This window comes from Fukomys damarensis, unplaced genomic scaffold (assembly GCF_012274545.1).
Source record: "Fukomys damarensis isolate Sample0158 unplaced genomic scaffold, DMR_v1.0_HiC HiC_scaffold_9, whole genome shotgun sequence".
Classification (NCBI taxonomy): Eukaryota; Metazoa; Chordata; class Mammalia; order Rodentia; family Bathyergidae; genus Fukomys; species Fukomys damarensis.
The window spans coordinates 44,694,164-44,714,867 of NW_022900921.1; the positions used below are offsets into that span (position 1 = coordinate 44,694,164).

The following is a 20,704-nucleotide window of genomic DNA, read 5'->3' on the forward strand; positions in this document are numbered from 1 at the left end:
TAAAGGATAAATAGACTAGATAAAAGAAGACATTATTTTAGAATAAGGTTGAAACACGGGGCAGATTTCAATGCATACACAATATTGGGAGTCTTCTTTAAAAGCAAGAACATAGAATTTTCACTATAAAATTAGCAACAAGAGTAAATATTCATTTAAGAATGAGAAAAAACTCAACATTTAAAAATCTGACATATATTACAAATATTCACAAAGAAGAAAAGTAGTATTTTATATTTGTTAATTACCTACCTGCTATACCACATTTCTTCATCATTTTAGCTATATATTTTTGATTATGTTTTTATATTATAATTATTTTTAACATTTTCTAAAGAGAGGGGAAGAGAAATTGATAATTCAATATTTTCCTTTGCCTGGCAGTAAAATTTGATTTTTAAACATGGTTGGCTTTTGAGAAAACTTTCAACTTTACAACTCATTATTGTTATGCTATGTAAATATTTAAAACTTGTCAAATTTGGGGAAGCCTCTATTCATTTTCTTCTACACATGAATTGTGAGATTTCAGGGAATTTCAGACTTTCTTTTTAAGTGACTTCACTACTGGCAAAATTAATATATTCAGTAAGCAATTTATCAATAATATTATTTTTTGCAAAGGACTAGTAACTGTCACCTTTGTTGACATAGGCATTTGATATTAAATCAGCAAGAAACTTAAGCATTTTCCCAATATGTTCACATCATATACTTTTCATTAATTGTATTAAAAAATAAGAATGTATTCATTTCTTGTATTCAAAATTTATTTGTTCTGTCATTTCGTTTGCCATCATCTAAAAGCTTTTGTTGCAATTTGCTTTTCAATGTCAGAATCATTTGTGGATTTCATTCCTGTTTTGCTTTTGTTTTATATTTCATTTTAACTTATAATTTACCAATTATTTAGAAAATAATTGAAAAGTGATGAAATAATACTTTCCATATATACCTAAATTTGCAATCTGTAATTCCTAATTTATGAAACAATTTTTTAAAAATGTTTTTCCAAATGACAATAAAAATTGTGCATTTGAACTTTTTCAAACATGAAAAAAAAAAAAATCACCTGTGAGGCTTTCTTCAACTAAATTAGAAGGAGGGCGATTTCGTTTTCTTTTTTTCCTCATTGAGTTTATTGGTGCATTTTAGGTATACAGTATAGTTACATTCATTGTTGCGATCTTGTACCTTTACATGACAGGTGGAGGGCAATTTCTCTACAATTCCACATTAAGTCAACAGGCTATTCCTAATATGCGTTCTATGCAAAATGTATGTAAACCACAGTATGTACACTTGTGACCACAGTATGAGTATATTCAACTCTGTGCATCCATCCATCTTCCAAACATCCAGTTATCTATCCATCCATTCTGTTATCCTTCTTTCCATTTCTTATTCACTTATTAAGTGTTTATTTGGTGTCTACTCTATATCAGGCATTGTGCTATGCCCGAGTGGATATAGCTGGGATTGAAATAGACAAGGTCTGCCATCTCTGAGGTTACTGTCTACTGGGAAAGAAGAGCACAAATGCAGAGACACTGAGTGAGGCAATGACAATTGGAGCATAAGGTGTGAGGGTCCCTTCCTAATCCTTCGTTAATCCAGCAATGCACATGCGTATCATCTCAGGAGTGCTTCCTTTGCAATGAATGAACCCAGTTTGGTTGGTACTCATCACAACAAAATACTTGGATGGTGCTTACCAAGCTCTGTTGTTGATGATGATGATTTTCACAGGGCATGCTTTGAACACTCAGAAACAGCAATCTAGAGGCTAGAAGGCCCGATTCAGACTTAAAGGAGTGACAAGGGGAAATCTCCCCCTTGTCCCTCCTCTGCTGTCCCACCGCACTCACATAGCTTTGGAATAACGAGTCGTGGTCATTGTGACTGAGTGATGCTCTCAAGTGTTCAGAGTTTTTAAGTGCCACTCCCACATGGCCACTGCTGCATATGGATTTAATTCAACCATAATGGAAAGGAGAAGGTGCATTGCCTCTTACCTTTCTGAGGAAGACTGAGAAGCTGCCTGGCGTTTAGGATCCTGTTCATGGCAGGAATTCTCACTAAGGGATCTGTGTTGCGTTTTAATATTAACTGGGGATTTTATGTATCAAAATAACACTAGTGGGAAAGAGAGATAGGATCATCATAACAGGGTCCTCTTCCCAGCTGGCCAGATGAAGATGGGAATGAGAAGCTGTCCCTGTGAAGCCCTAATTCGAGGGACTGGCACATAACATGGGGCAAGAGACCATGTGCAGTTATTTTTAAAGTCACCTAGTTTCAGAGGGTTTGGGCAAGCAGGAGTCTCAAACCATGCCTGAGCTGGGGGTGGGCAGGAGGCCATGTTTCAGGGTCACAAGGCAGGTGAATAGAATCTTTGCTGTACACAGCCTTGTGGCAAGGGGGTGGGTGGGAGGTGGCTGTGGTCAGTGTCCAGAGGACCTGTGGATTGGGCCATGTGTACATGCAGGCGCGGCTGTGCTCAAAACTGTCAGGCAAGGCTGTGCTGGGCCAGAAAGGCAGTCTGTGGTAGACCAGGAACTCCACCTTCCCACACTGGGGCTGACTACCCAGGAGGCGGCATGTTGGTGAGGGGGGCCACAGAGGGCCAGGAGGGGAGCTTCCTGCATGCCAACGAGGTGGCCACAGGTCTTTGGGCTCACTGCCCCTCTATCATTTCCTCAGTGCAGTTCTGAGTCAGACCTTTGAGACATTTATCAGGCTGTGATCAAAAGCACAGTCACTGCTAAATCACACACAGTCCCCAGAGCCGGCCTGGCCCCTGGAGGGCTCCCAGCCACCCCCCACCCGGCGGCGGGGGCTTCCATCTTGATGCTGCTGTGGTCTTGGGTTACAATGCACAGAAAAAAGCCAAAGCCAGTGACACCAGAATGACCCTGAGATAGGCTGTTCCATGAGGTCGTCTGTGGTCCTAGAGGGCTGCTCCTTCAGCTGCTGCACCCTAAAGTAGGACGTTAGGATTAAGAGCCACTGGGGGAGCCTGGTGTGATGGTGTACCCCTACGATCCCAGCACTCGGGAGGCTGAGGCAGGAGGATTGCCATGGGTTGGAGATCAACCTGGGCTGCACAGTTCAAGTTCAGGCTGAACTACAAACACTGGAGAGAAGAAGATAGGCCAGCTAGGGACAGAGGGAGGAGGGAGGAGACACAGTCAACTACCTCCGCTGAGGTAGAAGTGGAGTCCGTGTCTAGGTTGCAACTAACCAGGAAGCTTGGCTTTTGGGGAACCTCAATTTTATACCCATGTAAAGGGAAAGAATAGGGTCTGATGGTTCTAAGACCGTCCCTGAGCTCAGAGCTTGTTTCCTTTGCTGACAGGTGGACTCAGTCCCTCTCAGGCTCTCTCCGGCCAGATTCTTTCTGGGCCACCCAAGGGGACAGCAGAGGAAAAAGCCTCTTCTTTGGGGACCAGCAAATGCCCATTTTGCTCAGTTTGGCAAAAACCCAGCATACAAACCACATTACTTTAATTAGTTTTTAAGAGCAATTTGGCTACAAAGGGGTCAGGCATACAGAGGATGGAGGTGTGATTCTACGGCACACAATTCATCTTTTGAAGCAAAACTTTCCCCACAAAGTCTTTCAAGTGCAACGTTAGCTTAATATACTCTTCTTTTTTTGGAACTTTACTTCTTCAGCTTAACTGATTTGCATTCACATTCTCAGGTTTTGACATCATTTGTCCTTAATCCAGACTTTCATTTACATCACTTTGGCCTCGAAATCTGCCCTTGCACATCACTCCAGCAGCAGGAAAACAACTTGAAGCAATTACCAAGGTAAGAGGATAAAAATGTAATAAAACCCAATTCATGTCCTGTACTTGTTCAGCGTCAGGTTTCACAGCAAAGGTACGTGTACCTTCTGTCCACGAAAGGGCCCGTTTGGAATGTTTTTTCAAACCCCATGAGGTGATGATTTTGGTTTTGGCTAGAAGATACAGAGTTTCATGGCTATTTTAAGATATGAAGTTAAAATAGTAAATACATATTCATACAAGGACATATGTCATGATCACAAAAACTTATGTAGTTTTGATGATATCAATAATCTAAATCACTAAAATACACCAAGCACTTGTCATGGCTAAGTACTGTACTTGGTTGACCGTAACACTTATAACAACCTGTTAGGAAGATGGACAAGAATGATTATCCCATTTTCCAGATGGGGTAAGAGAAAGAGAATTCATAGAGTTGGAGGCTGTGCTCTGACTTCAACTATTTTTTTTTTTGGCTTTTTTGAGACAGAGTCCCACTGTGTAGTTCAGGTTGGCCTGGAACTCATTACTTATGTAGCCTCAAACTTACAGCAATCCTCCTGCCTTACGTCTTGGGATTACAGGTGTGTGCCACCATGCCGGGCTGACCTCCTCTCTTACAAAATTCTAATATTCTTTTAGGATTCACAGGAGTCTGATAAAACATAAAGGGGAGGGGAATGTAACCTAGTGGCAGAGCATTTACCTAGCATTTATGAGGTATTAGGTTCCATCCCAGCACCACACACACACACACACACACACACACACACACACACACACCCATACACACTCACATACACACCACAGATGAAGCTTAAAGCCAGACAAGTTTTTTGAAACTTAAAGTGGACAAGAACAGTGTTACTTTAAAAACTGGCTATTGGATGCTGTGGCTTGGTTATTTTCTGCATGGAGGCTGTTGCTAATTGCTGTTCTGTTAACTGTGTCCTGTCCCACTAGATTTTACGAACAATTTAATTGCAGACTGATGACCTGGGAGAAACTTGAAAGTACAAGTTTTACCCACTGGCCTTCTCAAGTCCAGCTCAGCCACTGGGCCAATTTTTCCTGGCAGACAGCAGCCATACATTGCCTGCTGTGGGTATCCACCCTAGAGTGGGGCAGAGGAGGGTGCTTGGGACAAATGGCAGATTTTTCCACGCACTGAGGGTCTCAGAGGAGCGGTATCTGCCTTGAAGTCTTTGCCAGGCAGGGGCGCCATCTGGGGTGCACTTCCTGTACGAATGTTCCCTCAGCTGCTAGACAACAACCGGGTAATACATACTTTTCAACCTGAGCAAGTCCTAACCAGCCTTGAAAACCATAGGGTGGACAGGGCCAGAGAGCGGGTTGCAACTTGGGCACCTCATTAGCACCAAAAGCTGGGCCCTGGGGGGCTCTTGCCAGGCAGGCCCCAGACTCAGGTGGGGTTAGCTCCTACTCTCAGCCCCGCTGGTTGCCTGGCTCATAAACAGAAGGAATGGGGACTCTGGCTGGGGTGGGAGAGACCCTTAGATGGGGCCATTGGGACTTGGTACCATCAGCTTGGGTTGGCCACCACTGCCAGGCTGGGGCTGCTCCCCTGACCTTGTTGTCCCCATGGGCAGGTGGGGCCGGAAGCAGTCCTTGGCCTGCTGTGCACATCAGCCAGCTGCAGGCCTGGCTGTGTGCCCCAGGCACAGGGCCACCGTGCTGCTGGGGCAGCCCTTGAGCTCAGGGCTGGCAGCAGAAGAAAGGCAGGAAGAACAAAGCCAAGGGACAGGGAAGGCACAGCAAGAGAGGCTCTTTTCAGCCTTTAAAGTGCTAAGTTGGAAAAAAGGAGGAGGGGTGAGGGCCAGGCAGTTTCCAGAGAGAACCCCCAGGCCCTGGACATCAGGTTGTAGAATTTACAGTAAAGAGAATGAAGGTTCATCTATTTGGAAAACAGACAAAAAATTTTCTTTGAAATATTATCCAGGGATTTTGCCTAAGAAGAAGATATGTTAGCTAAGCACTAGCGTGCGCGCACACCCACACACCCACCCACACACACACACACCCTCCCTAGACAACAGCAAAGCATTCATCCTTTGGCCCCAATCCTGGTGAGTTTCCAGGTCAGCCTTGGAGCAGGGAGGGGGTGCTCTGGCTTCCTTCTGTTTGTGTGTGTGTATGTGTCTGTGTGTGTGTACGGTGCACACTGTGCATACATTCATTTCCTGTCTTTTTAACAATTTACCCACCCACACACACACACACCCTCCCTAGACAACAGCAAAGCATTCATCCTTTGGCCCCAATCCTGGTGAGTTTCCAGGTCAGCCTTGGAGCAGGGAGGGGGTGCTCTGGCTTCCTTCTGTTTGTGTGTGTGTATGTGTCTGTGTGTGTGTACGGTGCACACTGTGCATACATTCATTTCCTGTCTTTTTAACAATTTTTATTTTTATGAGTGCTTGTTTGCAGTACATAATGATCACATTCCTCCTGGGGAGCTGGTACACAGACCTAACAATCTTCATTCTTTTTATGTTCCCTCCCTCTTCCCTCCCTCCCCCTCCCACCCTTCAAACTTTTCATCTGCTTTACAAATCAAACCCTGGGTCAGGACGGAAGTCTGCTCTGCAGTTTCCACTGAGACTCCCAGAGGGTCCCTTCCTGTTAGCCCTGCATGCTGCTCGGCCACCTCTGCAGACTCACAGGGAACTGTCAGTGCCCTGGTTCCCTCTTCAGGGCAGGCCCCAGCCTCATCCTAGGGGAGGGAATGGGCACAGTAGGTGGCTCCAGGGACCAGAGCATACACATTTCTAAATGGATGGGACTTGGGGGACACAGGGTTGTTGTGAGGCCAAGTGCATGTCAATCAGATTATATAAGCTTCTTTGGGTGCTTGGTGGGGAGCAAACTAAGTTCCCCCAAAGCAGCGTGGGTTCAAGACACAAATGGCTCTGTGCAAATATTCTTACTGGTGTTTCTATTTCTTTCTGTAAGACAAGGTTCAGAAAGGACACAATTAGAGCCAAAGAAAAGATGTCCTTGAGCAGCCCAAGGCCAGCTCAGGGACCTGGCAGCTTGCATGGGAAGCTTGGAGGGTCCACTCCAAGACTGCAGCAGGGCACCTCTGTGTTTGTTTGTTTGTGTGGCACTGGGGTTTGCACCCAGGGCTTTGCAGATGTGGATGAAGCTCTCTACTAGTGAGCTCACTCCCAGCTCACACCTTGCTCTTTTTAGCCCTTTTCTCAATCTAATTCCTATTCTTCCTTTTGCAGATATAAGTAAGAGTCTGTGTAAGCTACTCTTTAGGTTTGCACACAGAACCTCTTTGAGTTTCAGACACATGCAAGATGGCCTCTTAAAGGTCATTTGCAAGCAGACCCAGCTACATACAAGGGGCTGATGACTTCCTCATCCTTGGTGACTTCTCCCCTACTAACAACCATCTGCTACAGAGGGGACAGCAACTGCTCTGCCCTTTCACCTGTCACGGATGGAAGTCCCAAGAGTGCTTTGAAATGAAAGACTGGAAGCCCAACCACAAGAAGAGGGACCACCAAGGCTTCTGGACCACACCGACAGATGGGCGGGACACTGCATGGGAGCCACCATGATGTTGTCCTCTGGATTATAGGGTAATGAGTAACTTATTATTTTAACTGAAATGTTTCTTGAGGTCACTGCATATATATAAGCACTTCTATGAAATAACTGACACAAGTCCCTTTTATATTCTGCCTAGGTTCTCCCATGGGAAAAGGCATAAGACAGTCATTGCTTGGTCTCCCTGGGGCACTTGTTCCAGGAACCCTCAGGGGTTCTGTTGCCCTTCCTTGTCCAAGATGGACCCCAGGACACAAGGAGAAGCCTGAGGACCTACACTGGTCCCTTGTCCTTGGGCGTCTGCACCGGAAGCCCCTGAAGATACTGAGATCTACAGTTGCTCAACTCCTTTATAAGGAATAAGTCTGTACATGTTTCACATAGATGCAATATTTTTCCACTTTTTTTTTCAACCATGGATGGTTGAATCTGAGGATGTGGGATGTGAGGATACAGAGGGCTGACTATCACTGTGGTAACCTGGACAATGACGTGGGTGCAATCTATTGATCCTAATCAAATTCCCAAGGTCTTCCTTAAACTCCTTTGTGGGTATTTCTATGCCATTTTATCATCTGTGTAGGCCCAGGTATCCACCACCAAGAGGCCAAACTTCTGTCACCACAAGGGTCTCTTGAGTCACTCTTATAATCACACTTGTCTTTTGCTACTACCAACCTTCAGCTCTTTAACCTCTGGCAAGCACTAATCTGTCCCCCATTTCAAGCATTGTGTCATTTCACAGTGTTTTATAAATATAGCCACATGGTGTATCCCCTTTTGGGACTGGTGTGGTTTTCACTTAGCAGAATCCCTCAACATTCACTCAAATTGTGTGTCACAATAGTTTGTTTTTCTTCCTTGCCGAGTAGTATTCACAGGGTGGCTATATGAGTTTGTTTAGCTAGTTACCTGCTGAAGGACCTCTGGGCTGATTCCAGGTCTGGCTGTTACAAATAAAGCTGCTATGAACTTTTGCGTATGAGTTTTTGTGTGAACATTGGTTTTCTTTTCTCTGGGATGAATGCCCAAGAACGCAATTGTTGATTTGGATGGAAACGGAATGTTTGGTTTTAGGAGAAACTGTCCAGCTGGGCTACTTTCCATTCCCACCAGCATGTGTGGGTGATCCAGTTTCTCTGCATCCTCGCCTGCCATGGGTGGCATCAAGACTTTTATTTTCTCTACTCTGATAGGCAGTGGTGTAGCTCTCCCAGTTGGGATTTCAGTCATGACTAACAGTGACAATCACTCTTCCTGCCACCTGTTGGTCCTCTTCCGTGAGATGTCTGGTTACATCTTTGGCTGGCTTTCTAATGGGATCATTTGTTTGCTATGTTGTTTTGTTTTGTTTTGTTTTTGGTGCTGGGGATTGAACTTGGGACCTTGCACTTGTGAAGCAGGCAGCAGAACCACTGAGCTAAATCCTTGGCCCTGTTTGCTGTGTTTTTAGCATCCTTTCTATATTCTAGATACCAGTCCTCTGCCAGCTATGTGGTTTGCAAATACTTTCATGCAGTTTGTAGCTCATGTTTTCATCCTCTTCCCATGGGCTTTCCCAGAACAAAAAAAATTTATTTATTTATTTATTTATTTGTTTGTTTATTTATTTATTTATTTGTTTATGGCACTGGAGATTGAACTTGGGACCTTGCAGCTGCGAGCACCACTGAGCTAAATCCCCGGCCCTTAAAAGCATTTATTTTGATGCAGTCTGACTTAATTTTTTAAAAAATGGATAATGTATTTGGTGTTAAGTTTAGGAGGAGCTGTCTGACTACCCCTAGTTCCCAATGACTTCATCTTCTTTTGTTTTAAGGTTGATACTCTTATTTGATTTAATTTTGTTTTGTTTCTTGAGATGTGGAATTGGTATGGTGCTTAGGCTGATCTTCAACTTCTCTGCTTACATGATCCTCCTGCCTCAGCTGAGTAGCTGGAATTAGGGTGCAGGCCACCACATCTGGCTTTATTCTTATATTTTAAATTTAAGTCTGTGGCCCACTTTGAGTCTTTAAAAAATAGTATTGGACATTGAGCCCAGGTCCTCGTGAATGCTTGGTGAATATTCTAACACAGAACTATATCCTAGCCCTTTTTACCTTATTTTGTGTCAGGGTATCACAGGATTGGGCTCAAACTTGTAAGCCTTCTGCTTCAGCCTCCTGAGTAGCTGGGCTTATAGGTGTTTCCCACCACTGAGCCAGCCATTTTGAGTTAATTCTCACATAAGCGGCAAAATTTAGATTGAGGCTCAATGCAGTTATCTATTATGTAGTGTCCAGCACCATTTGTTGTAAAGCTACTCTCTTTGCACAGAATTATTCTTGTATTTTTGTTAAAAATCCATTTAGTTTATCTGCATGGGTCTATTTCTGGACATGATCCATTGATCCATATGTCTACATCACCACAATACTATACAATCTTGATTACTATAGCTACCCAGAGGACCTTAATATCAGCTGGAGGATTTCTGCCCGTTTGATTCTTCTTTGTTAAGATTGTTTGAACAGTTTGCTTTTCCATATACAATGAACCCTTAAGTTATGACCGGCCTGACATATGAACAACTTGGGTCATGACTGGAATTTTAGTTTTAACTTACAACCAATGTCTGGAGTTACCACCCACATGATTCCAGATGGTCTCAGCTACAGGCTGAACCCTTAACGAGCTCTAGAAGGAACATTCCAGCATCCTCTCCTGTGTGGGGTTAACTGAGATATCCTGGGTCAGGGTCTTCCCGAGGACATTGACAGCGAGGGAGGGAAGATGCGGTCGGGCACAATCATATGCTCTGTGGGTCCTGCAGATCCCAACAGTGGAGAGGGGCCTGGGGACCCCAGCCTCCATGGGTGGCAGCCCATGGGTGGGAATTGCTTGATGACCCCAGCTCTAAAATCAAGGCTGCAACATTTCTGAGTGAAAGAGAGCAGCTAGCTGGCCAGCGCGCACGTTCAGGACGGTTGCCGCTCTTTCCACCACTGTGTGAGGCCCTCTGTCCCTAGGGCCCTTCTCTGCTTGGAGTCTTCTTCATTCCATATGAACATGACCGCTCCTCACTATGGCAGGCTTTTCATGCCATACATTTCAATCCTTTTACGTTCAACCTGTCTCTGTCGTTAATCCTGACACGAGGTTCTTGTCAACAGTGTATTCTTGCGTCATTTTTTTCCCTCTTAAATCTACTCTGCAATCTTATCTTTTGATTGGAGTGTGCAGGCCATTTATCATCATGGCTGCTATTGGTGCATAGTATTTTGGCATTTAATTTTGCCACTATATTATTTGTGCTCTGTGTGTGTTTGTTTGTTTTTAGTGTTTCATTTCTCTGTTTCTGTTTTCTTCTGTTTCTGAGAATTACTTTGAACATGTTTTCGATGCCACCATAATTTTTGTGTTCCTTTCCTCTGGGGGCCACTGGGGGTTGAACCCAGGTCACCTGCATGCCAGGCAAGTACTCTACCCTTGAGCTCCATCCCTCAATTATAGTGTTTTCAGGGAGACCTCTGTCCACTTTCTACAGTGGTTGTCTAAGTATCAGTGCTCATGCGTGACTTACCCAGCCTGTTGTTAGTCCAGTTCTGCCACTGTGAGATGTGGAAATCTCATTTCCCTGTGGAACTCTTTCCCTTCCCTGCCCTCCACTGTTATTGTCACAAGTACCAGATGTTGCGATTTTTGGTGCAGACATCAAATGTGACTTATAGAACTCACGCAGAAACAGGGCAGACCATTGTGTGTCCCTGCATTTCTGCTCTTTGCTCTGATCCCTCTTCCTGGATGTTCCAGGATCCAGTTATCATTTCCTTTCTCTCCGAAGGACTTCCTTTATGGTGAGTCAGCAGGCAGCAAATTCTTTATGCCTTCCTTCATTCCTGAGAGACGATTTAGTGGTTGACAGCTCTTCTCTGCTGGCCCTTGAAAAATCACACTGTAGATAGGTGCGGTGGCACACGCCTGTAATCCCAATACTTGGAAGGCTGAGGCAGGAGGACAACAATGAGTTCGAGGCCAGCCTGAGCTACATAGGGAGTTCAAGCCCAGCCTGAACACCTGTCTGAAAGAAAGAAAGAAAGAAAAAGAAAGAAAGAAAGAAAGAAAGAAAGAAAGAAAGAAAGAAAGAGTCACAGGGCCATTTCCTTCCAGCCCTCGGAGGGGTTTTCAAGAGAAATGCCATCATTGGAATCTCTATTAGAGGTCAGCTATCATGTTAAGAGTTTTTTTTCTTTGTCTTTCATTTCCAAAAGCTTAATTCCGTGGTTCGCTTATCTGTTCCCTGCTGGTGCTGCCTGAGGGGGTGAGGGGCTGGGGGACTTGCCGCTCCTGCTGTGGGAGAGGAGGACAGGTTCAGGCCTTGCAACACAGAGGTTTTCCTGGACCAGGGGACTTCCGGCTGCCTAGTGTCCCTTGGTATCCTGTTTCTCTTGGTGGGAATGTGGTGTCCAGATGCGTGGAGGAAGGGACTGCTTCTCTGGAAAGGGAGGGGCCCGACAGAGATCTGGAGGGGGCTCTGTCCTCTGTCCAAGGGCTGGTGACATGGTCTTTGCACAGCAGATGCCTCAGTGCCCTGAAAGCTGTTCAGTCAGTGGCTGCCCCACTAGGGGTTGGACACAGGAGAAAAGCCAGATGAGCCACTGTCTGGATCATAGAAGATGACGTGTCAGAGGCAATGTGAGTGGAAACCAATGCTGGGATTCTCTGAGGAGGACTTTTTTCCCCATTAAGTTTATTGGTGCATTTAAAGCAAACAACACAGTTACATTTATCACTGGGATCTTGTTCCTTTACATGATATGTCTTGTTCTTGTTTTTTCCCCATACCCCTGCCCTCCCTTCACCTCCTTCACCCTTCCCTATTTACAAAGACTTTGTTTCCATTTTTTCCTTTTTCCACATTTTTTCTTTTCCCTTATTTCCTTTCCCCTCCCCTTCCCACTTCTCCATTAGCCATTTCTAACTAGGCCTTTCAAGCAGTCGCTCTCAAAATGCTCCAGCAAAGAATATAAATTCTCTCCAAGCAAAGAGACAAAAAAAGAGAAAGCCTCATGAAAGAGATAAAAGTTGTATGAAAGAACCATGGGGAAACTGCAGAGCGGAAAGAGACAGTAACTAGGGTAGACTCACACTCCAATACCATGAAACAGCATCCAGGGATGAAATAAAGGCATTGGAGCCCAGAGCAACATGTCCAAGAGCTTACTGAATACTTGCTCTGCGGCAAGATGTTGTTCTAAGCATTTTTTGTGTATTAATTCATTCAGTTTTTCACAATGGCCCCACAAACTAGATACTGTAATAATGTCTGTGTAATAGATGAGGAAACTGAGACAAGCAGGTTGAGTGACTTGCCTAAGGTCACACAATTTCCCAGTGGTAGAGTCAGTTAGTCAACTGACATACCCCCCACCACACACACACTTTTTCTGCAGTTCTGGGAATAAACACAGGGCCTGCACTCTGAGCTATATCCTCACCCTGCTCCCCCCATACCACCTCTTTCCTTTTCTTTAGACAGGGTCTCACTAAGTCACTGTTTCTCAGGCTGGGCTCGAACTGGTGATGTTCCACTGTGCTCAGCCTGTCTTTGGGCTTATCCACATGTAGGACTGCACACTGTTCTGCCTCTCTGGGAAGATGAGAGCATTTGAGTAACAAATCCAAGGGGCTCTGTCGGCCAGGGATGCAATAACCTCCCACCTGCTCTCTCTGTCCCTTCTCTCATCTCCTGATTGGGGATCCTCTCCTCCCTCTCTCCTACTTGTCCACCAAGCTCCACCCTCTGGCTTTCCTGCTATTCTCTCCACTTATCCCTGCCCCCGGCCCTTTGTACCTGCCATTTCCCCTGCTGCCTGAAATGGCATCTCCAGCTCTTCCTCTACGGCACTGTCTGAGGGGGCTCTCCAGGCTGCATTCCTCTTGTCTTCTGATCCCATCTTGCTCTGGTTTTACTGTCTTTATCGCTGTCTACAGCTCAGAAAGAGGAGAGGCCTTGTTATCGGGCACACTGCTTGACCACAGTAGTGGAACAGGCCTGACTCTCTCTAGTGGGGGTGCAAGTATGTAAGTAGGCAGAGAATTGAAACAAGGATGAGCTGTCTCTTCCCAGAACCTGACAGCCGGACAGACGAAACTTTTCATTTGGAAACCTAATAATTTTCAAGACGAATCTGTGACAGGATCTTCACAGAAAAGCTATTTAACGAAATAGACCACATTTTCACCAGTATAACTCATTGATTCTTAACGATGTACCCTTTTACATGTTTTTGCTTCCTAAAATATATATGTAGTATTTCTTGAACTGTGGTGTTGGTAGGAAACCTAATCTGAAATCTTAATACTTAAAAAATTCTCTTCATTGTCCAACACTTTAAAATTTATCAATTATGAAATATTTGTGGAGCACAAAATACATAATAGTGCTCACTGGGGGTGTGTCTTATGAATAAATCAGTGTCATTTATTTTTTGTGCAATGAAACTGGGGACTGAACCCAGGGGTGCTCTACCGCATAGGTCTTTTTATTTCTTATTTTGAGAGGTTCTCACTAAGTTCCTCAGGCTAGATTTGCAATCCTCCTGCCTCAGCCTCCCAAGTAGCTGGAATTAGAGTTCTGTACCACTGTGCCTGACTTTGAATCATAACTTTTAACTGACAATTTTTTTTCAGTTCTGCTGTTTCTGATTTCCAGCTTAGCCATGTTTTGGTTCAGGCATCTGATATATGGAATCAGTGGTTTTGGCCGCTAGTAGGGCTCCTTCCCCTCCCCGATGGTGACGCCTGTTTCTGTTCCCCCATGGAGACCAGGTCCAGCCCCATCTCTGGGACATCTCAAACCAGTGCAAAGCCCCGGGACACTCATGGCCTCTGCCCTCTGCAGGGTTCCTGCCTGTGAGTGTGCAGGGCTCCCCAAATTGTCTGTTTGTTGGCTGGCTTCTGGGTTCTCTGGGACAGACAAAGACTGCAGGATCTTAGCTGAGCCTTCAGGACAGTGGGCCAGGGAGAAGGCCTCCTCCACACCAAGAAATCGAACCCTAACTGAAAGGGAAATCTACCTTCCAAGTACAAACCAGGCCCGACCCTGCTTAGCTTCCGAGATCAGACAAGATTGGGCGCATTCAGGGTGGTATGGCCATAGACTAGGGAGATCTCATTGTAGCTGCTCCCTTCCTGAGCTTCTGTATTTCTGCAGATGTCATTTTTCTCTCTGTGACTAAACCATGAGTAAGAGATGGAAGAGGAAGAGGTGGTTTGAGGTGGAACACAATGATTTGATTTGAGGTTGCATCTGAGGTTTTGGGGCCACTGGTGTGGCTGAGTCATCTTTGCTCCCTTCCGTGGGTGCTGACTCAGCCAGCTCCCCATCCTGAGGCCTCCCCCAACCCCCTCCTCTCTGGTCCGGTGCTCTTCTTGCCACCGACAGGAGCCTGGGAACATGTCTCCTCCCTTCTGATCTGTTCTTAAACCCCGATTCCCAGTTCCCAGTTGTTCAGCAGTTACTCTGACTGGAGATTCCCTTCATCTGTCACTCAGCTATAGCAAAGCACATTCAAGGAGTGATCTGTAACCAAAGATATGCATGGCTCACAGTTCTGGAGGTCAGGAAGTCCAAGATAGCACCTCCGGCCAAATCAGTACCTGGTGAAGGCTGTCTTGCTGCTGAGACTTCCAGGGCAGAAGGTGGAAGGGGCAAAAGGACAAAGACTGTGTGCTCACATGGCAGAGGAGACAGAAGGGTCTGGCAGCTCTGGAAGCCTCTTTACTTATGACATTGATGTCTATGTGGCTGAATCACTCACAGAGTCCTCACCTCTTACCACTGTCACCCCGGGACTGGGTTCAATGTGAATTTTGGAGGAACACAAAACATAGCAGAGCATGGATTGTTTGTGGAGGCATCAATGATGATTCTACCTGCTCATCAGAGGAAGCCTCTAAGGGCTTAGGGACAACCCTGCCTTGGCCTGGTGATTCTGGACCTCTGAGTTTCCCTCCACCTTCATGCTCTGCCATAGCTCCACATATTCTCATATAAGCCTTCATGCCCCGTCTCCTCTTGCTTCTTGCCTAAGCCTGGATTCCTCTGTTCTCCTGCCTCTCTCTTCTCTACTAAGAACTCTGATCTGTCCTCCAAGGCTGAGCCGAAAGCCCAACTTCCCCATAGGTCCTTCATGGTCCCCTGCCCAGAACGAGTGCTCTTCCTCCTGGGGGACTTCAGTACATTTCTGACACTTATCATTGTCACATTTGGCCTCCGATCAAATACACATGTTAGCTCCACCACTAAGCCATCAGAGGGAAGTGTCTGTGTGTGGCCAACCTGGAGGCTTCTATCTCTCCTCCTCAGCAGCTTCCTCACATATGGGGGACCTCGGACAAAGGTGACCTTTGAGTCTGCTATAATTTATTGCCCAATTTGAACACTTTTCAGGGAAAAGGAGGCACAATTAATGGTTACCCTGACGATTAGGGTTATCCTGGGCCAATGTCTTTGGTGATTTGGACATTTAGTTGTCTACTAATGCTGCGTGAAGGCCTGGGGACAGTTGGTGAGTTCAGCAGAAATGCTAGGTAGGAAGACAGGTGGTGAACAGGAAGGGAAAGTGGAGGAAGAAGGTTGGGGTGGAGCTGGTTTTGTTGGGATGGCTCCACTGGGGGACACTGGGAGGGAAGGATGGGTCTCAGGAAGTCCCACAGGGACAGAAAGAGTGACCTGGGAAGGACAGGATGGCAGGACCTGAGGAATGGCCACAGTGGAAGTGTTCTGAAAATAGCATCTGGCTGCAGTTCTGGTTTGTATGGGTGGGGGATGGGCTACATGGTTGGGAAACAGAGCCAGAAGGAACTGGGCTGAAAGGGTGACCCCGGAGTTAGAGGAACAGCTGAGTGTGTGAGAGCAGGCAGACACAGGACTGGCAGAATTTTAGGAAGACCAATCCGGAGGTTGTGTCGGCCTGGGGAACAGCTGAGGAGAGGGGCCATACCAGATCAATGGAAACACAGTCATCCCCTGGGATCCACAGGGCTGGCTCAAGGATCCACAGGTAGCAAAACCCAGGGGCACTCTAGTGCCTTGTATCGAATGGCATAGAATCAGCATAGACTCCCATGCTTCCTCTCTGCACTTGGAATCACCTCTAGACGACTTAGAATACTTGGCACAATGTAAGTGCTCTGCGAGCAGTTGTTCTACTGTATGATTCAGGGAATAGTGACCACAAAAATATTGCATGTCAGGTACAGATGCTGCCTTGCAGGACACGGTGCATGGTGGGAGGTTGGCTGAATCTGTGGGACTCTTATGCAGGGCCACCTGTGACCTCATCGAGGAAGGAAAGGAAATATAAGTGACCTAAAATTGTGAGTCAGGGGGACAGGAAAGGAAGAATTAACAGGCTTTTGCGACCCAAGGGAGAAATGAATGGCTCTGGGCATGCTGGATGGATTCTCTCTGTTGGTGTCACAGATTGAAATAAGGAAGCCAAGAGGTGAGGCAGCTTGGGAGGAGATGATAAGCTTAGCTGTGCACATATGGAGTTCGAGGCTCTTGTGCAAACATCCAGTCAATATAGCCAGTGATGTGTTCCCTGGAAGTGGGTGGGGTCAGGCTCAGGGAAAACGATTTAAGAGTCATCCACCCATGGGAGGTGATGGGTGAAAGAGGAAAGAGTCCAGAAGTAGGGAGGGTAGTGGTGATTGTCCTGGGCAGATCTTGGGAAACCGCTGCTCTCAGTGGAGGCTGGGAGAGGGTCAGAGCCAGTGAAGTCACAGGGAGAGGGGGACGGAATGGCCCAGAGCGGGGAGGGCTAAAGGAAGTGTCCAGAAAGAGGCAGCCAATTGTGTCAGCGTGTGCAAAAAAGGCAGACAAAAGTCAAGACTCACTCCGTGAAAAGAGGCTTTGGCAATTAGGATGACAATCAAATTGCGAAATACCTAAGGAAATGAACCAGAAATGGGTTTCTCTGACCACCAACACTGCACAAGACTGATACAGGTGCCCTGGTCATAGATGTGTTGATGTGATGGGTGTTTCCATCCTAAGAATGACCAAAGGGCAGAACAGTCCAAAAGTCAGTTAGATACAACTAAAGTACGGATGGCTCTAAAACGTGCCGGCTTTCGACCTTTAGCCAAGGAACCCAAGGCTCAGACACTCACCTGGGACTCCTTTTCTCACCCAGGAGGCAGCAATACTGGGAATAGAAGAAAGAACTCTTCTTCATATAGATTCCATCATAATGATACCTGGAAATAAAGGTTGATTTTAAAATGACATCAAACCCCTGACACACACACAGCAAGTGGTGAATAAAGAACTGGAATCCATCGCTGGACTTCACTATTGGCTCCATTCATTCAGAAAAGCTAATCTGTCCCAGGGCCTGAGCAACCTCTGGAAGGTAGACAAGCAAGTTCCTGTTACAGATGACCCTGGACTTGTGATATTTCAGTGTAGGAGCTTTTAACTGTATACCGATGGGAAAGTGACCCTCATTTTTTAATGTGGACTTTTCCCCCAGGATGGTGCCAAGCACTGTAGCACTCTTTCCATGCTGGATAACAGGAGGGGCCGCACGCCTCGTCAGGGAGGGGCCACAGCGGTGGTGACATGCGGGTCACTGAGCTCACAGCAGGTGGTTATGTGCACTCCATGCATTCCCTACTTGCTGTGGGTCCAGGCCCACACAGCCCATCGCAGCAGCCACGTTCCTGTGTCATTTGGGTGCCAAAGGTTTGCTTTCCTTGAACCCAAGTTCTTAGCTCAGCGCTCTGCTGAACCTAGGAGACGCAGAGCAGCAGAACAAGATGTTTCGGTCCTTGCTGCCCAGCGTTAGGTGTGGCAAACTATCTTGCTACCTCCTCTTCCTCTGTGGCTGGCAGGGATGGGGGAGGGAATGAGTTTTCTAACATGACTTCCAAACCTTCCTGCTACAATTTGAAACAATCGACACATGACTGTAATAGCCGAGTTGTGATTATGCTAACGATGTCCCCTGATAATTCGGGAATTTCCTTGCTGAAATCTAGAAGGTTGGGCCTGGCCTCCGGAGTATAATCAGGTGTGCTAGTGGGATGACTACTGAGAAATTTTAGTTCACTCGGCGTAAACCTGAAGGATTGAAAGCCAGCATTCCTAGGGAACCCACACAGCAATGCTTATTGAGGCAGAAGTCACAACAGCCAGAAGTACCAGCCTCAGTGCCATCGACAGGGGAAAGGATGAAGAAAATGTGGTGCACTAATACACAAGGCAGAGTTATGCAGCCGTAAAAAAGAAGGAAATTTTCCAGGAAAATGGATGGAACTGGAGATCACTCCGTTGAATGGAATAAGCAAGGCTGAGAAAGACAAATATTGCATGTTTTCCCTAATATGTGGCCCTTAGAAGGATGACATGAAAGCAGAAGGGAGACTATTATTACATGGGAGGAAGGGAAGAGGGGGAGAGGTGGATATGATCAAAATACAATACACACATCAAAACCAAATATTCTGTGATTCATAGGCATAAATAGTGAAATGAAAACATTAAAACATTCAGCAAAGAAGATAAGAACAATTAGTTCAAAGGATAATTAAGATAATTCATTATTCCATGTCTATCATTACTCAGTTATTTCAATAGACATTTACTCATCTAAACATTTAAATTGTGGAAACAAAAAAATAGGTACCCAGTGACTTTTGTAAACTTTTACTGTTGCTAGAAAGCCTTCAGGATTTAATTTGAGCTACAGGCACTATGTGGTAAGAACTCTTACTTATAGTTTGAAACTCGTTTTTAACATTTCAAAGAAAACGAAGTTCAGACATTACCTAGCGCTGCCTCTGGTCCCCAGCCGGCGGGTGCCGAGGTCCGGGAAGGCCAGGTGCACGAGCTGTGAAGAGAAAGCACAGTTAGAGCTGCAGGTCCAACACCGAGAGGCAGGCTCCTTACCCTCTTAGACAGTTTAGTTCACTCGTACTTTTCTGATTATAAAGAAAATAAATATAAGTGAGATTGAAGAAAAAGATCAGACTAGATAGGTTTGGAAAAAAGAACATACTGCTCAGAGAAAATTGCCGTTTAAAACCCAGTGCAGAAAAAAAAAAACAACTCTTCTCCTTGGTGGGAATGTAAACTGGTAAAACCCCTGTGGAAATCAGCATGGAGACTGTTCAGAAAACAAAAACCAGAAATTCCATCCAACCCCACTCTTCCCCTTCTGAGCATCTTCCCCAAAGAGCTGAAGACCTCACAATGCAGTGATCCATGCACACCCTTGTTTATAGCAGCACAACTCGTAATCGCGAAATCTTGGAAGCAGCCTACAGCAACACCTCAATTCGCAAATCTGGCTTGCAAACAAAAGTGTTTGGCAAAATTTTGCTTCCATTTACAAATTCCACACTGGGTGACAAACTGTCATGGTCGTCTCTCCCATACAAGCACAAACACAGCCATCTTCCCCCAAAGCATAAAACAAGTTAAGGTTGTAAACTGAGGTATCACTGTATATGTCCATCAACGGATGAGTGGAGAGAGAAAGTGTAGCATTGATATGCAGTGGAGTCCTACTCTTCCAGAAAGAAGGATAAGACTGAGGCATTCATAGGCAAACGGTTGCACCCTGAGATCATACTATTAAGTGAAATAAATCAGACATGAAGTTTAAATATGGTATGATTTCTCTTATATGAGAAATCCGAAGTATAAATAAATTAAAGAGCAAAATAAAGGATAGGTAACAGTAAACAGAGAGATAGATGTTTTGCAAAAGGGAAGGGACCCAAGAGATGGAGGTTGGGGAATTGAGGGAGGGAAAGAGACACAAAAAGAATAAAGATGAGTTATACACATGCACTGACCCCCCATGAGGAATGTAATCATTATACCCTGCAGGCACAGGCCAATAAAAATAAAAATTAAAAAAAACCCAGTGCCTCCCCCTCAAAAAAAGCTGGGCATGGTGGTGCATGCCTATAATTCTAGCACTTGGGAGGCTGAGGCAGGAGGATCGCTGTGAGTTCAAGACCAGCCTGGGCTACAGTTCCAGGTCAGTCTCTCCGGTACATAATGAGACCCTGTCCAAAACAAAAACAAAAACAAAAAACAAAAAACCCAGTGCCAGGGCTGGGCTGTGGCTCTGTGGCACAGTGCATGATCAGCAGGAGGCCCTGCCTTTTGTCCCCAGCACCGAGTGAAACAATGACTTTGGTGTCACTGTCCCAGTCTTTTTGCAAAGCCTTAGTAGGCATGCAAGTTCCCTGTGTACCTGTATGAGATCATGGGGCCCTACAATGAGCGTATCTGATGTTTTGCATTCTACTTTCCCCCTTCA

The 20,704-nt window shown here is 45.6% G+C and overlaps 1 protein-coding gene and 1 long non-coding RNA gene across 4 annotated transcripts in view; one reads left to right on the forward strand and one right to left on the reverse strand.

Moving 5' to 3' along the window:
• Rfx8 (RFX family member 8, lacking RFX DNA binding domain) overlaps positions 1-20,704 on the reverse strand; it is a 68,755-nt gene that overhangs the window by 34,367 nt on the left and 13,684 nt on the right. For all 3 annotated transcript variants that reach the window (XM_010637121.2, XM_010637123.2, XM_010637120.2), the window contains exons 3-4: positions 19,200-19,261; positions 17,541-17,627 (exon numbers count right to left, since the gene is read on the reverse strand). In XM_010637121.2, coding sequence (XP_010635423.1) covers positions 17,541-17,627; positions 19,200-19,261 — 149 coding nt within the window. The remainder of the gene's footprint in view (positions 1-17,540; positions 17,628-19,199; positions 19,262-20,704) is intronic.
• On the forward strand, positions 3,707-8,297 carry LOC104871270. Its single transcript, XR_782794.2, has 3 exons — positions 3,707-3,819; positions 7,049-7,408; positions 7,516-8,297. It is a non-coding gene; the product is annotated as an uncharacterized LOC104871270 (long non-coding RNA).